The 21579-nt window shown below is 31.9% G+C and overlaps 2 protein-coding genes across 3 annotated transcripts; one reads left to right on the top strand and one right to left on the bottom strand.

Moving 5' to 3' along the window:
- Nucleotides 1-7694: 7694 nt before the first annotated feature.
- On the top strand, nucleotides 7695-10696 carry LOC105138962 (PI-PLC X domain-containing protein At5g67130-like). 2 transcript variants are annotated; one of them, XM_011045227.1, is made up of 9 exons: nucleotides 7695-7861; nucleotides 7981-8067; nucleotides 8184-8306; nucleotides 8404-8541; nucleotides 9022-9120; nucleotides 9230-9533; nucleotides 9639-9862; nucleotides 9999-10085; nucleotides 10187-10299. In XM_011045227.1, the coding sequence occupies exons 1-9, from the start codon at nucleotides 7856-7858 to the stop codon at nucleotides 10238-10240; spliced, it is 1122 nt and encodes a 373-aa protein (XP_011043529.1). In that variant the 5' UTR covers nucleotides 7695-7855; the 3' UTR covers nucleotides 10241-10299. The 2 variants fall into 2 exon arrangements, with proteins under 2 accessions (XP_011043529.1, XP_011043528.1); XM_011045226.1 differs by lacking the exon at nucleotides 10187-10299 and adding an exon at nucleotides 10323-10696 and having other exon boundaries at nucleotides 7696-7861.
- Nucleotides 10697-17869: 7173 nt separating this feature from the next.
- Nucleotides 17870-20922, bottom strand: LOC105138961 (probable serine/threonine-protein kinase At1g01540). The gene is made up of 7 exons (XM_011045225.1): nucleotides 20239-20922; nucleotides 19961-20065; nucleotides 19682-19804; nucleotides 19407-19577; nucleotides 19199-19328; nucleotides 18861-19070; nucleotides 17870-18310 (listed from the first exon to the last, which is right to left on the bottom strand). The coding sequence occupies exons 1-7, from the start codon at nucleotides 20871-20873 to the stop codon at nucleotides 18164-18166; spliced, it is 1521 nt and encodes a 506-aa protein (XP_011043527.1). The 5' UTR covers nucleotides 20874-20922; the 3' UTR covers nucleotides 17870-18163.
- Nucleotides 20923-21579: the final 657 nt, after the last annotated feature.

The raw sequence follows: 21579 nt of genomic DNA, 5'->3' as shown, positions 1-21579 counted from the left end.
CACACATACACTTTAACATATGATTGTGGGTTGCATATTGGATTATTACATTATTTATGTTCTTTTGTTAAAGGTAACAATTAAAGGAAAGAGATTTTATATAATTTATAAAAAAAAATTAATGATAATAAAAACATAGATAAGTTTGGTTTCGTAGCCTCCATAACCTAAGCAATTAAGCCCGAATGGGTGTTTTAACACCTAATACCCTAAAGTCAATTGACTTGAAAGTCATTGGCCCAACACTTATTACATAGATTGAAGAGAAAAGCTTAAGAAAATTAAACATTATATTATCTACATATTAGTATCTGTAACCCAAGTTATTAAGCTCGAAGGGGTGTCTCAACACCTAATGTCCTAAGACCAACTAGTTTGGGAGTCATTAGCGGAAAGCTTATTACATAGGTTAAAGATATATTGTGTTATATGTTAAAAAAAAAAGATAATAATCTCAACCCAAGAAAGTTAACCTTAAACATTATAACAGAATTTTATTTTCATCCAAGTAAAGCCCCATAACTATGTGTGGATATTGAGCACAAAAGAAAGGTTTATTAATATCTTAGTAAAGAGGTATTGAGCAGATATATAAATTTAATGGGAGTTTGTTTATCTAGATAAATTGATGGAAGTTGAATGATGAATGCCTTACTTTGTAGAACTTGCAAATTATTTTTCTATTTTAACGTGTTGATTACTAAGGACTAGAAATAAGCTAGTTAGGGGGTGTGATTAGTACTTAAAAGCATATTTTTATCAAGGTTTTATATCAGTATTTGGCCCTTGAAATATCAATAACTCCTTAACTAAAATATATTTTATAATAACAAGTCTAATACTATAAGATACCTTTAGTTTATGGTAAATATTCATCTTAAATACAGGTCTGTCATATAAATCAAAGAATTGATTAATGAGTTCAACTACTGAAATTGGGAAGACAAAGAGAGGGTGAAACTTAAAAAAAAGATGTCAGTTCAGTCCAAACTAGAACACTGTTCAGTCATTGGGTAATATCTAGAGTTTTAGATCTTGGATTTCAATTTGGTTTATATGGCTAAAAAGTTAAGACATAAGCTTAAAAGATTCATGAGGAATGCAAGACTCATTCTGCTGTTTGGAAGTTCAAATTTTAGCAACAATGAAGAAATCTGAATCTATCCTAGATATAATGTCAACCTAGTGTTGGACTATGTCTATTTGTACTTGTGGTGGTTTTGAAGTTTCTCCTTCTTCAATAACTGCCTCATACCGAGATTTGATAGGTTTGGTAGCTAAGATGGCTGAAGACATGAGTTTTGCAGAAGGCTTGGGGCTCTTTGGTTTTGTAGGTTGGGTTTGGGGAGCTTTCCCCTTGTCTTTGGATTTTTCTTTAAGAGGCATTAGGACATGTTTTGAAGGAATTCGCAAGTTAGGAAATCAGGGATAGAATTTGAATCTCCTTTAGTGAAGACAATATCAAAATAAAAAATACTTAAAATAGCTTACCATTAAGCAAAAATATGTTTTAAAGCATGATTTTAAACATCTTTTTGTAAAACTTCTATTGCAGATTTGCAATCAACATGTAAAAGAAATTTTTAATTTAATAAATCACTTTAAAATTTTATAATGCAAAGAACAATTGAAAAAATCTTCTTTTTATAGTAAAGTAATTTTTCTAACAATCATTCTAATGGGTGGATGTGTATTAGAGTATTTGTTATTTGTTATCTTATACTTGTTTAAGAATCTCACCATATCTTAGGTCGGAGGCATCTGTCTCGACAATCTTAGAAGCTAATGAGTTAGCTAAATGGAGGAGAGGAATGGTTTGGACCTGTTTCTTAATTTGTTTGATGAGGTTGGTATGGAGGTCAACCAAGGAATGAGGTTGGTTCTTAACTGTCATGTAAAGGTTTGGCAAGACGACTAATGTTGGGATAATAGTCTATAACATAAGTAAAACTACCTAAAAACCTTTGCAATTGGGTTTTATCAATAATTTTATTAGAAAATTTATTTGTAAAGGCTAAAGATCTCTCTATTAGTGTTATAGTACCTTGGCAGATAAAATGGCCTAAGAAACGGACACGAGTTTGAAATAGAGAAATTTTTGTTTTAAAAACAACTAAACCATTTTGTTTTACGGTTTGAAAGGATGCATAAAGATGTTTAAAATATTGATTTATGGAACTAGAAAAAATAAGTACATCGTCAATATAGGGAACTAGAAAAAATAAGTACATCGTCAATGTAGATATTACAGAATTTTAAATGTGCATTGAAGATGTCACTCATGATGCATTGAAATTCAGATGGTGCATTATTTAAACCAAAAGGCATAACATTCCAGGAAATGGTGTTCATAAAGAAGATAAACAATGTGTTGTTTTATTTTCCAGAAAGCATTAAGCAAGTCTGAACAAATTTGTTGTTCAATCTTACTTTGTAAATCAATGATTCTCTTTTGTAAATCAAAGTTTTGTAATTGTTTGTTAATGCGACAAAAGGAAACATGGTTTTGTAAGTCATGTAGATGGAATTATTTTCCATAAATTAATGCATTAGTATGATGGATATGTATGGAGCATGCTTTAATCAAATTCAAATTTCAAGTCTTAGATTTTTCTAAAAATAGAAAAACAAGTTTGATGTTATTGATTTTGGAGGTAATTCAATCATGATGTGCTTGATAAAGAGTGATTATGTCGATGAATAGAGTGCCAAGAATGATGGTATGATTAATATCTTTTGTAATGACAAATAATGTTTTAAGAGACTGTCTTTGTTAAAAATAGAGGGTTAGGTTTTGCCTGTGATATGCAATTTTGAATTGTTAGCAGCAAAGAGTTTTTCAGAGGTATTTTGTAAAAATCATTTTGGAACTACACCTTCTTTGATGCAGTTTAAATCTGCACATGTGTCAAATAAGATAATAGTATTAAGTTGGAAATCTTCTGAAAAAATTAGCATAATTTTAATCAAATATTTTTTTTGAAGATATTTGGGTTAACACATTCAAGAAACCATCTGGAATATGCTCAATATTTGTAAGTGCATGGGATAATGAATGGGATTCGATGGTTTAATATTCTGGTTCAGACTTAGTGTCAAACTGACTCTCAATTTTAGACAAAAGGTATTGTAGGATGGCAAAGTCTTTCTGTTAGGTTTGTTTTAGGGTTTGTAACTTAGATTTGAGGGTTTTAATCTCATAATGTAATTCTAAGATTATAAATGTGGTTTTGGATTTCTTCTTGTTAAGGATTTTTGTAAGGTCATAGGTATTGTTACTGATAGAGGGTAATATAGAGCGGTTTGGAGGGTTAGATAAAGGGTGCTCTGATTGGTTGAAATCTTTCAACAATTTATCTAGATAGGTTTTTTAAAGTTAGGGATTATCAAGTCTTTTGATAGCCTCAAGAATAAAGTATTGGTCTTGGGTTAAGATGTTAATTTGTTTGGAATTTGTAGAGGTATCTTAAGTAGCACTAGTAGTTGCTATTTCATCTATTTGAAATTCTTCTTCAAAAGTGTTTGAAGGAGAGGGGTCAGTGTCTTTGGCTTCAATATATAGGTTTTGTATTTGGTTAATGGTTTCTTCATCTAGTTGGAACTTATGGAGTTTGGTATTAACTTTGCAGAAACGGGATATATGGAACTTATGGAGTTTGGTATTAACTTTGCAGAAATGGGATATCTGTCCTTTCTGATTATATTTGTAACAGGTAATGTTTTTTAGATCAAATTTCAGTTTTGGTTTTAACTGGAAAGGATTATAGGGTTTTGTAACTTTTTTATAGGGTTTTTTGTAGTAGGTTTGTTCTGGTTTGGAGTAAAACTTTTTTTATATATATTTATGGGCTGATGATCTATAAGGAGGTTTTTAGCTCAAATAATTTTTGGGTTTTGAATAGTTTCCACTCCATTAGAGTTTTTTGGTGGAAATGTCAAACTGATGATAAAAATTACCAAGTTCTTGCCTGGTTTGTTTCATTTCCCACTTTAAATATTTTTGGAGTTTGAGGTCCTAGTAGATCTTAAGGCCTTGTTTTTTAGTTAAGCTCATAAGTTCACCATATGTAAGCTGGTCATATGGTATGGTTTCAGTTGTAAATATATCTTTAATTTTGTTTCTGACCTTTTCTCCTAAGAGAATAAGTACGCCTACAAGGAATTTTTCTTTCTAAAAAGATTGGTTTGAATCTTCCCGAAGCATTACGCTGATAAGGATGGTGTGTTTTGTACCATTGAAAGTCACTTAGCTTATTACACCTAAAATTGGAAAGGAGTTTATTATTTTTGTCTTTCAAATAGGAAAGGTCTCCAACAAAAAGGGAATTGTAAAAATAAGAGTTGATACAACATCTTGGATAGTGTTTCTAGATGGGTCACAGATGGGTACTTGGTCTTCATACATTTGGAAGGAGTTTAGGATATGTAGGTGGTCGGTTTTAATGAGATGCTAATCCCACCATCCTTTTAATTGGCCAAAGAAACCAACAATAAACAATTCAGCAATAGCTTTGTTTGGGGTTCCTGTTTGGGTTTTGTAAGCATTGGCTGCCATAGTCATCTGTTGAAGGGTGTTGATGATGTTGTAATCTGACATTCCATCTATATTTCATTCATAGAGGGAAGAGGCATTATATTTATATTGTTTGAGGATAGATGGTTCGGTAGATATGGAAATGTTTGGGGCAATGGTTATTTTGGGAGCTTGCTAGATAAGTTTGTTTAATTCCAGAGGTTGGTTTGGAGAAGCATCTTCATCAGAAGACTGCTCAAAACTATTTTGTAGGGTATTGACTAGATTTATGGATGTAGAGGGGTTAGTTGTTTGTAGTGTTTCTGGGACAGTTAAGGATGAACTATCAAGGTGTTGTAAGTGTGTTTTCATGGCTTTAAGTAAATCTGTATGATTTTCTTGGATTTGTATTTGGCTTGTTTTTGTAATTTAATAAGGTTTAGAGGTTAGGTTTTTTAGCTTTAGATCGATTAAGATTTTGGTGTCAACTAAACTGATAGTAGTTCTTTGTATTTGTTTTTCTAGTCAGGTAAGATGTTTACCTAAGGTATTGAGGTTAATGTTTGTAAAGTTATTTTGGTGGATGATATATTTGGTTTTGAAAAAGGTGTCATCACTAGGTAATTTATAGAGAGCTGTATCTATAATCTAGTTGTTATGGGTTATATGGATATTTCTCTAGGATGAATGTTTAAACTCAACTTTTGGTCCACTAGTGAGGTTTTATATAGGGTTTTAGATCTTAATATAACTGGGGATGCATGTTTGAGGGATGCAAAAGGGTATGTAATATGATGTTCAGATGCATAATACAATTCAAACCAATCAAAGAATAGAATTTATACTTTATATAACTCAATAAAATTATAAAACTATTTTTGTAGCTCACTTCTCTGTTGAAGGAAGTGCTATAAAAAACCAGTTTTGTTTTGCAGAATTATGGGCATCATAAAAATCTTTTTTTTTAAAGAGTTTTGTTAGGAATAAAATGTTTTTTTGAAGTCAAAACATTCAGCTCATTTTAGATGTTTTCAGTAACTGCTGAAAAGGTTAGTGATGTTGGGGAAGATGGTTATTCAATGTCTATATAAACAGGTTTTGGTATATTTGTAATATAATCTGCATTTTAGAAACTAGTAGAAGGGATATTAGAAGTAAATTTTCTAGGAGGATTAGCGTAATAAGGGATATTGATAACATAAGGGATTTTAGAAATTCTGCCCAAGTCTATTGTATTGGAAGAAGATGAGTCTTCTAAGAATCTGGAACTTGTAGAGTGTTGATGGAAAGACAATTTGACTTTGCCATCTGTGTACTGGGTAATGTTTTTTATTTGGACATTGGGTTGAGGTGGTTGGAGTAATTCTGATTGTACCACTCTTTCAAGGATCCAATCTTCTAGAAGGGATATATCTTTCTATTGGATTGCTTTTGGGACAATAATGTTTGAGTGGGGTAAATCTATTTATAGACAATAATGTTTGAGTGGGGTAAATCTATTTGTAGGAGTATTTCTTCTTTTTGGGATTGAAATTTATGTTTGTTGACAAAGGTTGAGAATATGGCTTTATAATGGATTTTAAATATAAGAGTAACAAGGATTGATTCTTCTAGCATGTCATAACTATAGGTCTTTATTTGTAGTAACATACTTTGCAAGATACTTTTATCTTTGAAGGATATAGTTAAGTTTGAATAACAATCAAATGAAACCAGGACATTGCAAAGGCTAAACTTAATAGAACTTAGGAGTAAGTCTTGAAAGTTTTAAAATCTAGCATCTCGGAGGATAACTAGAATAGAGGTGTTTAAACCTTTTTTTGTTAGTGGTTTTATCCCAACTTGGACAAGACCAACATGGATATATTTATAATTTCTAGCCAGATTTTTTAAAGGATTTTTTAGAGAGAAGTTGGATGGTTTCAAAAAATTTTGTAAACCGAATATCTCTTTTTGTGGTTTTGATAGTAAAATCTATTTGGAAAATATCATATTTGGATTTTTGATAAATTTGTGTTTGAGAAATATTTGAAATTTTCCATTCATCAATGTTTTTTCTAAAATCTTCAATTTTTATCTCTTTACTTTGTACAATCCTTCTACTTTTAAAAGTTTCAGAGGTAAAGGAAGTTGAAATAGAATTAATCTTATGAAAAACAGAATCCATGGATTAAAAAGATAAACTAGAAAATAAGCTGCAAGTTATATGAATTTATTGCCCTAAATCTCCAATAAGATTTACACCATTCAGTAGCATTCATCTATTTACTAATGATCTCTTATTTTTCTAGAGTTTTTGTATCTTACATTTCTATTCCTACACAAATCTCAGTAGACTTGGATACTAGTTTTTGAATGTCATTGTGATTTTAAAATTGAAATCCAAGTTTTTTTATCTTAAAAATTTGTTTTTAAATTTATTTTCATTTAAAAATACCTAAATGGCATTCTAGAAACTTAAACAAATCCATTTCTAAACCCAAAAAACTTTTAATCTCTCTAAAAAAATAAAATTAAACAAATTTAAAACAACTTTAAAAATTCTAATTTTTTTTAGCATGATTAGAAGGTTATATCACCTCCATTAAATTTTTATCAAACAAATAAATTTATTAACACTAAAATGAACTTTTTTGATAGCTAGAATATCATCATCTAAGCACTTTCTATTTTGTCTTTCAACTTCTAGAGACTAAAATATAAAAAGAATTGGTTTGAAATATAAAGTACTAAAACAACATGCACCAAACAATATATAAAATAAAACTTTAAAAGTTGGTTTGTTATTTTTTTTAATTTCTTTGTTCAAGAATTAATAAAGTTTTATTATGTAAAATCAATCTTTTAATTTATCATTGCTATTTTGTACATGCAAGAGAATGCAAATATTAAAAAATACCAATACATAAAATAAAATCATGCTATTGTAACTTGTGAGGATGAAATTGTAAATGAAAAAAGTTTGATGATTAAAAAAAAACAATGCTCTTATGAACCGTGCTTTTCCCAATTATTTTGGTAAATCTGGTTATATATATATATCTGCTACTGTGTCCAGGAATGTTTTGATTAATATTACTATTTAAGAGCATTTCTAATAATTTAGTGAAACAGCATATATTTACACAACATTCAAAACGCTACATGACAAAAAAAAGGTACGAACCTAACGAAGCAGGTTTTGTTTCCCTCTCTCGTCATCAAACTCGGATGTTTTCCTTTTCGTCCGTTTCCCACTAAACGGCCCTATTTCTATGCCCCAAGTTTTTTAATCTTTTTAAACAATCACAGCCCCCCCATCTCTCTCTCTCTCTGCCTCTGTCAGTGTAGGGAAATCCGGAAATGAAGGCAAGCTCAAATCTTCTTCATCACAATTCCAAATCCTCTGTGTGTGTGTGTGGGGGGAAAGATAGATTTCTTTTGTTTAAACCACAAACCCCATAAAACTTTACTTTTCTTTTTTGCAGGGATCAAATGGTTTCCGTAGTGTTCTCTCTATCCAACTTCTCTTCATTGTACTTTGTCTATTCATTGCCAGTTCTTCCAGCCTCAAGGTCTTGATTTCTTTAGCAAACCCAAGTTACTATTATTAGCATCTTTCATTGAACAAGAAAAGAAACTCGTGTTTCCTTCATGTTTTGTATTTCAAATTCTATGATCAATGAAACAGATGGGAGAGACATGTTCATCTAACAGCAGCTGTGATGCCGGATTAAGTTGTCAAAGTTGTTCTGCTAATGGAAATACCCGACAGAGATGCACCAAGATCCAGCCATTGATTCCATCATCAAAAGTTGGTTCTTTCTTTCTTTCTTTGGTGTTTGATTGCTACACTATATAGTTTTGGGATTTTTCAATGTTTTGATTAGAAAAGAATTGCATTTGGTTAGGTCAAGGGTCTGGCATTCAATAAGTATTCATGGTTAACAACACACAACTCTTATGCTCTTATGGATGCTCTATCAGATACTGGTTCACCTCTGTTCTCTCCTAGAAATCAAGAAGACACGGTTACTACACAGCTTAAGGTAAGAGACTCGGTCTCTGCATTTGGTTTTTGACATTTTTAATTCACTGAAAATATTAAAAAAAAAAAGGAAGAAGAAGAAGAAAAAAACACTTCTCTTTTGACTTTTTAGGTCAGTTTGCTTTTTTCTTACTCGGGTATGAGGTCGCATATTGATATGTGTCCCATTTAGGTGCAAAGAGGGCATGTGTTAGTTTTGTAGGGAAAGTGGTTTGGTATTTGAGAATCAAAATAAAGGCAAGCATTGTTGAAAATTGCTGCATTGCATTGCATTGCCCAGTTGGCCTGTCTATGATTATTGTCCTTTGCTTGTAAATTAAGCGTCGAAGCTGTGGTACTGTTATGGCGTCTTGGACTAAAATAACAAGCTAATGCTTAACTAAGCTAAATGGATCTTAAGATTCTTAACACTTCTTTTTTTCCCTTTTAAAGCTTATATAATTGGCATTATTTTTCCGCTAAGAATGGTACTTTCTTGTAGAATGGGGTTCGGGGACTCATGCTAGACATGTATGATTTCATGAATGATATCTGGTTATGTCACTCCATTGGTGGTACCTGTTACAACTACACAGCATTTGTAAGTTAATCCTTCCATGTTGCTTAACTTTCACTGGCATCCATTTAATGCTTTAAAAAGAGTGTCACTATTTTTAAATTGACTGTGCACCAACTATGATTATCTCCAGCAACCTGCAATCAAGGTGTTGAAAGAGATAGAAACCTTTTTGGCAGCAAATCCATTAGAGGTTGTCACTATTTTTATTGAGGATTATGTGACATCCCGACAAGGCTTGACAAAGCTTTTTAATGCTTCTGGCCTAAGAAAATATTGGTTTCCTGTATCTAAGATGCCTAAAAAGGGTGAAGATTGGCCAACAGTTGATGATATGGTCAAGCAGAATCAGCGTTTAGTGGTCTTCACTTCCAAATCAAATAAAGAGGCTACTGAAGGAATTGCCTACAATTGGAAATATGTAGTAGAAAATCAATGTAAGCTCGTGTTCATTACATGTGATCAAAATGTATATCATCATTAACTATTCAGTTAGGATAGCTAAGAGATCGTTAAATCATTTGATGGTGACTTTAACGCAGATGGAGATGATGGGATGAAAGCAGGTCTATGTCCAAATCGAGCTGAATCATCTCCTATGAACACAAAAACGGTATCCTTGGTTCTTCAGAATTACTTTCCTACTAATCCAAACGTAACAGGAGTTTGCTTGGACAATTCAGCTCCATTAATTAGCATGACCAATACTTGCTATGAAGCATCTGGCAAACGGTGGCCAAACTTCATTGCTGTTGATTTTTATCAGGTATTTTGTTGATTTGCATTCAATAGATTATCACAACAGAAGAGATATACTTAATCGAACTTGCAGCAATTCTTAATCATAAGAAACAGAATTGCAAAGTAGTTTTCCTATTGATGTTTTTGATTTGTTGTTCCAGAGGAGTGATGGTGGGGGAGCCCCAGAAGCTGTGGATGAAGCAAACGGACACCTTACTTGTGGATGTGACAATATTGCCTTCTGCAGGGTATGTTACCACTCCTATTTGCTTCAATTATCATTTAGGGTTAGCTTGTCCATCATATTTCTTATCAATTGCCCATCCGCGTGTCATGCTTTTGCATGTAGATTTTCAAGAATAGGTTCACAAAATCAAGCAGGGATACACAAGTTTGGAAGTGACACACAAACGACATGGTTTATAATTTTTCAAGCATCCATGATTAACTTCCAATACCTCCAATAATGAGTCATTCATGTGCAGGCAAATGCTACATTTGGTACATGTGATGTTCCACCAGCTGCACCTCCTCCACCTGCTGCTGCTGCTGGAGGAAACTCACGAGTTCCTAGTGTCACTCCCTCCAACGTTGCTTCTTTGGATAGGAAGCCGGTTCAACTATGGTGGCTGATCGGAACAATCTTGATGATGGCACTTCTATTATGATTGTAATTATGCTGATTTGCGCATTTACACGTAACTTTTTAAACCTTTCAGAAATATTGTTTGATGGATGAATTTTGCCATACTCGTGACGTCCTCGTATCGATGGTTGCTGTCTATAAGATAATGGTATACATCGTACACACATTATTATTTGATGATTTATGTGCTTTGATTTGCAAGCGCATGACAAATCCTTTCGGGAGAAGTTACAGGTTTCAGGGGAATTGAGTTTATACCTAAAATAAATTTACTTATGTGAATCCTGAAAAAACAATGATTGTTCAATATAAAAATAAAAAAAAAACAAAAAAAAAAAGAAGAAGAAGAAGAAGCGGAAATCAATTATGAACAAAAAGAATTAACCATATTAAAAGAATCCATTATCGATCAAAAGAGTTGGAGAAGTATTCCAATAATTAACCAAGTAATGTATAACCAACAAAGCAATGTTTAACCCAAAAAAAAAACAATTAAAAAATAGAGTTTAAATATGTGCAGATAACTAGAAGATACAATTATATTCAAAAATAGAATAATTAATAAGATAATAGATTAAAAATTACATATTAGTCTAAGATTAGATATATATCGCTACAAGATGAGTTTAGCTTGTATCAAGATTTAATAAAAAAATTTATTTGATACTAATTTTTTGTATAGAATTAGAAATATCAACGTAAAAAAAAAAAAATCAAACTATGTAACATAATAAATTGAGTCAAATAATATTGTAAATGATGGTTAGCTCGGCATATTCCATTCATATAATTTTACCTATCTTTTTTTCTTTAAAGGATTGTTTTATTTTTTTATTTTTTATTTACAATTTTATATACAACTCTTTTTTTTTTTATCTTCTTGCACTTTACTTTTCTATAATCCTTTTCTTCTTAAAACCCCTATCTTTTTCCTGCATGGTGATGCTTCTTAGAACATTAATATTATTAGCCCTTTATGGTGGTTCAAAATCTAGAGTCATTACTTCCCATTTGATAAAGGTAATTGTTACCTGTTCAATCCTAAGTAAGATTAAATTGGAAACACAATACCTAGCAAGACAAGATTCATCATTTATTCTAGAAACCATTAAAACATGTTATTCATTATTGTTGCACGGGACTAACAGTTAGCATAAATAATAAAGAGAGGTTAGCTTATTATCCATGAAAAGCCTAATAATCTACCATCGTTATAAATTCTGGCGAATCAACCGGTATTAAATATGCCTAAAGATGTTCATCATCTAACTCTCTATTACAAAATAAAATTATATGTGAATACATTCATATTATCTTTATATAGTTCTTTATGTGTCCATTAATTATAATGGAGCCATCATAATAAACAATATATGTGTGTATTGGTGCATGAGTACCCTATACACAACCATACACATATTCATTACATGAGTTAGTTGGCTTTATACAATGGTCATAACTAGCTATGAGAAATTTTAACTAAACATCCACAGTTTCTCTTGAATGACCATTTTATTATCAATTTATAAATCTTTTTTACAAGTATAAAGGATATTGAAATAGAGATGGAGAACATAACAACATGATATATCATAATTATATAGATGTGGTCAATCAAACCATACAGGTTATATTTGATCAGTTTAATTAAATATAAAATATATTTAGTAATGCATAGACCTACACATTTGAGGAATATCCTTTAGAATTCTGCAACAATGAGCACTTAGTGAAGGTGTTTGAAATAAATATACCTTATACAATAGTGTATTTCTCCATATGTCACACATAACAAGAAACATAACTCAACCTAGATATGATAGATACAACAAATATAACTCAACCTAGACATGATAGATCATAACACATCAATCGTTTTTTCTAACATACAAACAACCATATGGTGAATCTCATAGATATATTGGACATCGAAAAATAAATTATTCACTAAAAATAGATGAAAATTGTGAATTGATATGATAAATCTTCATTGAGCACCACAAAATATGGATGATGGATAAGCTGAGATTTAGGACATGTTAATTGAATTTAATCTATGAATTAAATATGAGCATAGACCAACCTTTATAAGAGCTAGTAGACCAAAAAAAGCTTTGTAAGGAATTGGAAACATTGCAACACACTTATAAATATTGTTTTGCCTAGAATTATGATGAAATACTTGGCTTAGATAGAGTTTTGGTTGGACATCCTTTACCAATCACACTTAAATTTAAGCTATAAAGACAACCTTCATAAATAACATCTCTAAACATGGTTGATTGTGTGAAGGAAGAAGTCAAATGGCTTTTAAAAGCTAGATTTATAAAGCTAATAAGATATGTTGAGTGGATATCCAACAAAGTACTGGTATTAAAAAAGAATAACAAATTAAAAATATGCATAGATTTTAAAAAATACAAATCTTACAATTATAAAAGATGAATATATTATTATAATATATGATATATTGATTGATGTAGCATCAAAAAATGAAGTACTTCACTTCATAAATGGTCACTCTAGTTATAACCAAACTTCAATAGAAAAATATGTTTTCAAGACTTAGAAGAACTTACTCTAGTAATAGGTTTATTAGTATTAAATGGTGAAAGATTTCTCTTAAAAGCATTAAGATTCAATTTAATTATTTTATAATGACCAATAACGTTAGAAGGTAGCATTTTAACAACTTCAAGAGCTACTGCAATAGTGGAAGGTGACATTGTATTTTAAAAAAATAAGCCTTTAATCAAAGACAATATGTATAACACATCTTAGTTATCATCTTTGTTAATGGAACTAAAAAAAATAATGCAAAAGCAATCAATATCTCCTAAACAACAATGAAAAAGAAATGAACTAAAACGTTAAAATACTTATTAAGATATTAGATGGTCTTTAATAAGATATATTACTAAAAGCTTTTTTTCTCAAATAGATAATAAGAGTTTTATCTTCACTATTTTATTTTGGAATAGGAGAATGTTGGGTCCTCATATAATTCATTATTAGTCTAAATTGAGAACTCGTGATAAGCTAAGTTGTGCATAAGAACATATAAAAAAAACATAAGCAAATAACAAATTATGATTGAAATAATTAAAGATAAATGTTATTTCCTAAGATTTCTCAAGTAGGCTTTTTTTTATTTAAAAAAACTATCAAAGATTTTTATTTTAAGGCCTTTACTAGAAGACTTTTCATTGCAAGATTACCTCATTACCATTTCTTATAAGAAAAATGTATATAATATGTATATAGTTTTCTTGTATAAAAAGAAAAATCATAGATGTATTATGTATGTTTAAGTAGGGAAGTGGTGTTCAACTATTTTATAAACTTCTTCCACTCTCTCTAGGTTGTTAAAAGTTATCTTATCTAAACTAACTTGTTTATAATATAATATATTGGAAGATGAATGTTTTTGATAAATTCTAATCGTATTGCAATAAAATAAAAATTATAGGGCTAACAATAACATTAATTATTCTTTGACACTTGATTAATTGCTAGCTCAAAGTGTAGATTCTTATATATGAGAAAACTCCTTCAAACCATTTATATCCTTCTTAGAATTAAAATTTTGGTACAGGGAAAGGCCTTCGGAAGCTTTGTCTTCATAAATGTAAAGGAAGATATTAAAACACCAATCCTTTTTATAAAAGACATAAGGGGTTTTGTGTATCTTATAATAGAATTATTCTCAAAAGAAGCATTTAAAAGGCTATTTCCTTTATAGATAAAGTCTAGATTTAAGATTTCTCTAATGTTACTAAATTCTTCAAAATAGGTAATTGTTCATGTGTGTACCCACCACAAGATTCCATAAACATTATATTTCATCATAAAATGGTGATCTCCGTATATGGTTTGGCATTTTGGTCCTAGGGCAATTATCCTACCTTTAATTAAAATGATTGATATCTTCAAATAAGTTTTGATTGGTTTCTTAAACCTAGAGTATATCAGGTATCTACATATCTAATATAATAGGAAGGTCATATGTTTTCCATTAAAAGTCAAGTTTATCTTTTCTCTCATTATTTTCATTAATAAATTAAATTTAAGAACACTTAACAGCAAGTCTTGGAAAGGACTTGCAGAATTTAAGTAGAAACATAAAACTTCTCACTTGTTGTGTATAAACCTCTAATTAAAGTCGGGTCATGCAAAGTAATAGTTTGCATCTTATAACTAAAAAGAAAAACATGATTAGATTTTGATCAAAATAGAAAAATAATAGCTAAAAGTTCTTTGTGAGGTTTGCTGGTGATTCTAATTAGCTAAATGAAATCAAAGATCTTTTAATACTTTCATTGTTTATCGAAGCTTTCTTTTCTTTTGCCTAACAAAGTAATGTAATTGGTAAGGGTAGTTTTTAAAATTAACTAATTAATGGAAACATTTCATATGTAAAATATGATTAATTGATTTTAAATAAATAATGATATTTTTCATATCATACTTAGTTGATTTAATTAATCAAATTCAATACAAGAATGATAGGGTTAATATTCCTTTATTTGAGAAATAAAGTAACATGAGGTGCATTGTTTACATCTAAAATTAATATATCATATAGAACAATGATTTCAACACAAAACAATGAAAGATAATTGATATTAATTATGAATAAAAAAACTTGACCATATTGGATGAGTCTTTGATCAACTAGGAATTGAAAAAGTCATCGACCTAATGATTAAGAGTTATATTCGACCAAAAGAAAGTGATCAGCCAAAAAATTTTGAATACACTCAGCTAACTAATCAAAAGTCAAAAACTAGTTTGGAATTAATACAAGTATCAATGAGTTTGGCTTGTATTAAGATTTAATATATTATTTTTTATTCTAATACTAATTCTATATAATACTAGAATTATCCATGTAAGCATGATTTAAATTTTGTAATAATATAAATAGGGTCAGATACTATTATAAATGATGATCAATCTTAAATATTCAATTCCTATAATTTTATCTTCTTCTTCTTTTCTTCTAGAGAGTATTTATTATGTTTTTTTATTTTCATAAGCTTTAGTTAATAGTAATCATTTTTCCTTAATTTTTATTTTTATTTTTTGTATAATGGTGCTTCTTGGAATAGATAGCCCTTTTTTAGGATTCTAGATCTAGAATTCCTATTATTTTTTTTTAAAAAAAAAATAGATATCACTTTCACTTCCAAGTAAGATTTAATTGGCAACAATAAATGTTAAAGCATAGAACCATCATTAAATCTTTCAAGTCTATTCGGGTGGAATTATAGTTATGATTAGATGAGTGTAACCTAAGTGAAATTATTTTTTTAAATAAAAAATATATTTTTATTAAAACTACATGCTGATATGTAGCATGTGATTAAATTTTATTTGAGATTTAATTTTATTTAAAAGTGTAACTTAAACAGAGTTTTGTTAAAATTTAAAAAAAAATATTTAAAATTAATTTTATTTATATGTTTGGATCGTTTTAATATATTAATATTAAAAAATTAATATATATTATTTTAAAGTAATTCAGAGTAAAGATATTTTTAAAAATAATTATTATTATATTTCCTAGCATATCCGAACCCCTTAATTATGGATGTGATGGTGATTGAAATTCTTGTGCGAACTCATGGGAAATTTAGAGGACCGATACTTATGTCAATGCATATTACATCATTCAAGTTGTATGGAATAATGAAAAGTTATCACTGAAGTAAAGTCCACTTTGTTATAGACATCGACATTACAGCAACCCCACCTTAGTGTAGTAATTTTGATAATTAGCAGTAGTCCTCTCGAGTAGATGCGAGTCATGTGACAGTAGGCGGATGTAATTTGTTGCTTTGCAAGAACAAAAGAGCTATGGATCAATGAAAATTTAAAAGCTGTTGTTTATGAATTGTAAGAAAAATCCCCTGCATCGGAGTCTAGCTTGTTGCTGATCACAACTGAGTGCAGATAGGAGTACAAATGTGCATCGGTAAAAGGTGCTTGAACTTTAAACTTACCTTCTGCTGTTGCCCGCCCAGATGTAATGTTCTTGTTGGTTGGTGTTGTGCTCCAGACTGTCGTGAAGGAGGGCAATGCAAACTGAAAGCACATGCTCATAACCAGCTAAGCATAGATGTCCTGTTCAAAACCAGACCTGAGAGGACCTTGCTTTGTTTGTCGGTGTGGTGCACCGCGCTAGCAAACGGAATTTTGATCTTGGTGCAAGAAAGTTAGCTCGAGAATATCCTCACATGATTATTGTATTAAGTCGTCATTTCATCATCCATGACAGAACACAATTAACCATGAAAAGTACACAGATTGTTACAAATAAATTGTGAATGACCATTCTTGGTTGTAGACATAACCTCTGTATAGAAAGTGATGATCCATTCACGTCAATGTTTTGCACCCAGTTCTATAATCTAGTTGGAAAAATTAAGGACAAATTCGTTCTGTATAGCGCTTTCAGAGAAATGCAAGAGCATCATCTAATGTTGTATGTGAAATGAACATAAATGGGGCCTTGTGAACAGAGAAAACGACTTCGATTTGAATGAAAAATCATGCGGATGTTACTCAATTTACAGGAATCATATAGCTGGTAGGCATGGGGGCTGTCAGCATAGCCAACCCAACTAGAACTCCACTATGGTTCCACAGATACATTCTGTATGTAAAATTTCTGTCAATCGCCACCATTTGACAGTATCCTCAAACTTCTTTAGCTGTAGTAAATTTTGACTGGGGAAAAAATTATGTAGCTACTGGTTACTCTTTCTTGGGTAAAAGTTTTCTGCTAACATGTCCCAAAAAGGACTTGCTGAAACATGTATTCCTTACCAAATTGATGAATGTCTAGCAACAGTAAGATAATTCACCGAAGAACATGCATGGCTTCTAGCTGAGGTGACCTTCTATGATTAACACCCGTCAGCATCAAGTTACAGAACAACTTAACAAGTCACAAGGCATTGTGACTTGTCCTAAAAGGCAGGACCAGAAAGCCATATGGAGGGGCCCCAAGATTCCAACAAGAGAAGGCTAACATTCCTGGCTAGTGGCTGCAAGGATTAAGTCCCCACTCTACTGGAACATCAACTAGCAAGCCATGTTACTCTAAGGGACACTAAATAATGAAAATATGATCCAATCCCAACCTACTTAGCTGGAAAAGTTGTCTTATTCATTAAATATACAGGCTTTGATGCTGACAATTGATACATCAAACATTCATGATTTTCATGTTTAATGTAACGCAACTCAAGCATTTACCAGTCTCTTCAGAGTTTTGGCAAGTAACTCAACAGTCCGTAACCCCTACATGCGCCAATTCTGCAACAAGAATATCTCAACAATCTCATTTCAGTTTACTCGGATACTTGGTAATAATAATTATCCAAAATTAATTTGTAATATGTGACAATCTTATATTTTCTTAAAAACGATCGAGCGTGCCTGTGAATTACATGAAGATCTCAAAGCTTCTAAACAAAAGGCCCTTGATTTTGACATTTGAATTGAATCTTCCTATGGAGCACATGCTACGCAGCCATAGAAGCTACCATTAATAGAGGGAAACATAAGTGATAGCAAAAAAATTGGATAATGTAGTAGGCATTTTGCACAAGGCCAGCATCTAGATGAAGCAGCAGGCAGTAAAATATTCCTCATCCACCTCATGAAGCTCGGTTAAATCTCCCCAGTGGATTGTTTATCGGCATTCTTGATGTCTTCATCTTGCCTCGTCAGCGTGCAGCCCGCTTTCACACTAATTTCCATCACCTCCTTGGGGCTATCACAATGTGTGCGTCCCAGGTCCTTTCCTCCTCTACGCTCCTAAAACCACATAATCAGACTTCGAAGGAGTAAATAAAGAGATCAAGGCTATTTGAAATAGAAATTGGCATGAAAGAAAATTACAAAATTTAACTTTTGCATGACATAGCTGCAACGTATAAATACACTAATAGCCTTTTATTTTGTAAACCTAATGGATCCAGATTTCAACCGATCTCAAATAAGTAGGAAAAAGGAGGGAAGGAAATAGGTCATCAAACCATGGATGCGAACTCATAAACGAATCATATGGAAAAAGAAATGGCAAGAATTTGTGGCATTACATATATGAATGAAATTGGAGATAAGTAGCTAATGAATCTTCCCAATAAACATTGCTGCCCGAAGTCAGATGCTGAGCAATTCATTATTTACCAAGTCCTTGCTCCATTTGGCAATGTTTGTTACTTTAGTGTTTTGATGTGACAGTGAACCAAGTAGTAATGCCAGCTTGATCTTTATATAACGTTGAAAAGAACATCTCTAAACTTCGGCACATTACCAAAAAGTGTGATTTGAACTGAAATTGTCAACTAGATCGAATACATACTTCTCTGAAGGGGGAGTCGTCAGCTTCGAGCATGTGTACAATATGGCCCATTTTTGGTCGTTTCTGTGCATTTGGGTCTACACAGCGTAAAGCAACAAGAAGAGCCCGCTTTAATGCCCTCAAAATAGGCTTCTCGGGTAGTTTGGGATCCAATACCCCCTCTGGATTCCTGTTACTAACCATCCTTTTAAGCCAATCGATCGAGTTCACCTGAAAATTCTTCATTTAATGAAAAACATATCGAGAAGAACAAAAGGGGGAAAATACTTCTCTGAGATTAATCATTTATCTCATTTGAATATATCATCACAAAAATGAAAATGATATATAGTGCGAACCTCTTCTGGAGGCCGGCTATAATCCACCGGGTTCCTTCCAGACAAAATTTCCATGATAAGAATCCCGAAACTGTACACATCGCTTCTTTCATTCAGCATGCCTGTGCTTGCATACTCAGGAGCTACATATCTACAAAAGCACAAAAATTATTACTTCTCCAAGCACGAACACGAAAAAAATGAACGCACCCAGAGAGAGTCTACAGACCCAAATGTTCCCATTACACGGGTTGTAACGTAGCTGCTATCTGAACAAAGGAGCTTGGCAAGGCCGAAGTCAGAGACTTGGGGATTCCACTGCTTGTCAAGTAGAATGTTGCTCGATTTTATGTCACGGTGGACAACTTTTGGTTCAAGTCCATCGTGAAGGTAAGTTAACCTGCATCAGTGTTCATTTGTTACCTCTATTGCATGGATGATGAGCAGGCAATCGGAATTTATAGAAGCGCTGTATGACAGGTGTTAACTGCATTAGGATCATACCCTTTTGCAGTTCCCAAGATGATTTTCATTCTAATTTCCCAGGTAAGAGGACTGCAAGGCCCTACGTCACCATGAAGCCATTGTTCCAAGTTCCCGTTGTTCACATATTCATACACGAGCATCCTACGAAACAAGAAAACAAGCAACTATTGTTTAAAATTATTTGACAATATACAATAACCACATTATTTTGGCAGTAATATAAATTAATTTCATTCTGAAATACCAAAAATACTGAACCTAGAAATAATGAAGCATGGTTAAATAGGCAAAAAGTACCTTTGAGCTCCTTCGGCACAATAACCAAGCAATCTTACTAAATTCTTGTGTCTGACTCTTCCAATGGCTTCCACTTCAACCTTAAATTCTCTCTCAGCCTGTCCCCTATCAATCAACATGAATTTGAACAGTACTATCAATAACCAATTCATTATCATAGATAGCAACACTCAAAAAGACGCATCAAACACATAAAATTAATTCAAAATTAGAGCTGAAATTCAAACACCAATACAGTTCAAAACAATAAACATGGGATTAAAATTTCAAAAGGCTACCTGTTATTGAGCAAGTTCTTGACAGCAATCTCAGTTCTATCCTCTAAAACACCATGATAAACAATCCCATACCCTCCCTCGCCAATCACATTCTCATGAGCAAAAGAATTAGTAGCTACCTCAAGCTCTCTCAAAGTATACCAATGTCCCCACCCCAAATGGGACACCTCAGGCACCACCATAGCAGCCACATGCTCACCGCCACCGCCACATGGTGCTTCCCCAGAAGAACCATGGTAAGAAATCAAACGCCCTTTTCCAATATCAATCTGAGCCCCATGATAGCTCATTGGACTTTCCTCTTCCGGTGACATAAGCAACAATAAATCTTCCCTTTTCTTTCTAGACATCATTTCCTGGTCTTGAAATTGAAGGGCTTCGATTTGTCCCCTGTTTGGCTTAACGGGTTGGTCAATTCTGATTTCTCGAATCTCTTTAGTCACAATCGGAATTTTGGGTTTCTTTTTTGCACTCCTCCTGGACTTTTTTGAAGCAAGCCAGAGAGTAATAAAGAAAAGCAGCAATACAATGGTTGTCCCTACACAGACACCAAGAACAACCCATAATCTTAAACCGAAAACTGAAGTTGGTCTTGATAACTTGTCGGTCATAAGACCTGTTTTGTGTTCAGACATTGGAGCCTGGAACTATCTTTGAGCCAGTAGTAAAACAATTCAGTGAAAATCAAATAGGGGTTTGTTGCATGTCTACATTTTGTCACAATGTGTAGGTTATATAGATGAAAAGAAAAGGTGAAGTCGCATTGCCGAGAGAGACAGGCAGCAGCTGGCATGATGGGACTGATTATTTATGGAATTAGGAAAGAATGACAGCCACCCACCCACACTAGCTTCAGGGTAGTTCGTCATTAGGAGTTAAAGATTTTGCTTCGAGTACTTTTTCTCTGAAGTCGGCTGCCTTCCCAGGTGGTACTAATTTTTTTTTCTAAAAATAAAATATTTAAATTAATTTTTTATATTTTAAAATTTTAATCTTAAGATCATGATGTAAAACAATGAGTATATCTTAAAATTATTTATAAATAATATTTAATTTTGATTGACATTCTATCTAGCCAGATTGAGCACTACTTAACTAGATTCTCTGCAACAACAAAATTTTATACCTTGGAACTTGTCGTTAAATATGGAGCTTTAATCTTTATGTCATAATGATAAGAAATTCTACACAGCATTATAAACCAATCCACCTTATTTTAATGATGAGAAGGTAATTATGTTTCAGGGGAGGAAAAATAAAAATAAATTTATATATTGGTTTATAGAAAAAAGCTATGATTAGATATCAAATTACAGATTGACCAAATATTTGGGTGTAACT

The sequence above is a fragment of the Populus euphratica genome, unplaced genomic scaffold (assembly GCF_000495115.2).
Source record: "Populus euphratica unplaced genomic scaffold, PopEup_1.0 scaffold188.1, whole genome shotgun sequence".
NCBI lineage: Eukaryota > Viridiplantae > Streptophyta > Magnoliopsida > Malpighiales > Salicaceae > Populus > Populus euphratica.
This window is presented reverse-complemented; position numbering and strand designations above follow the sequence as displayed.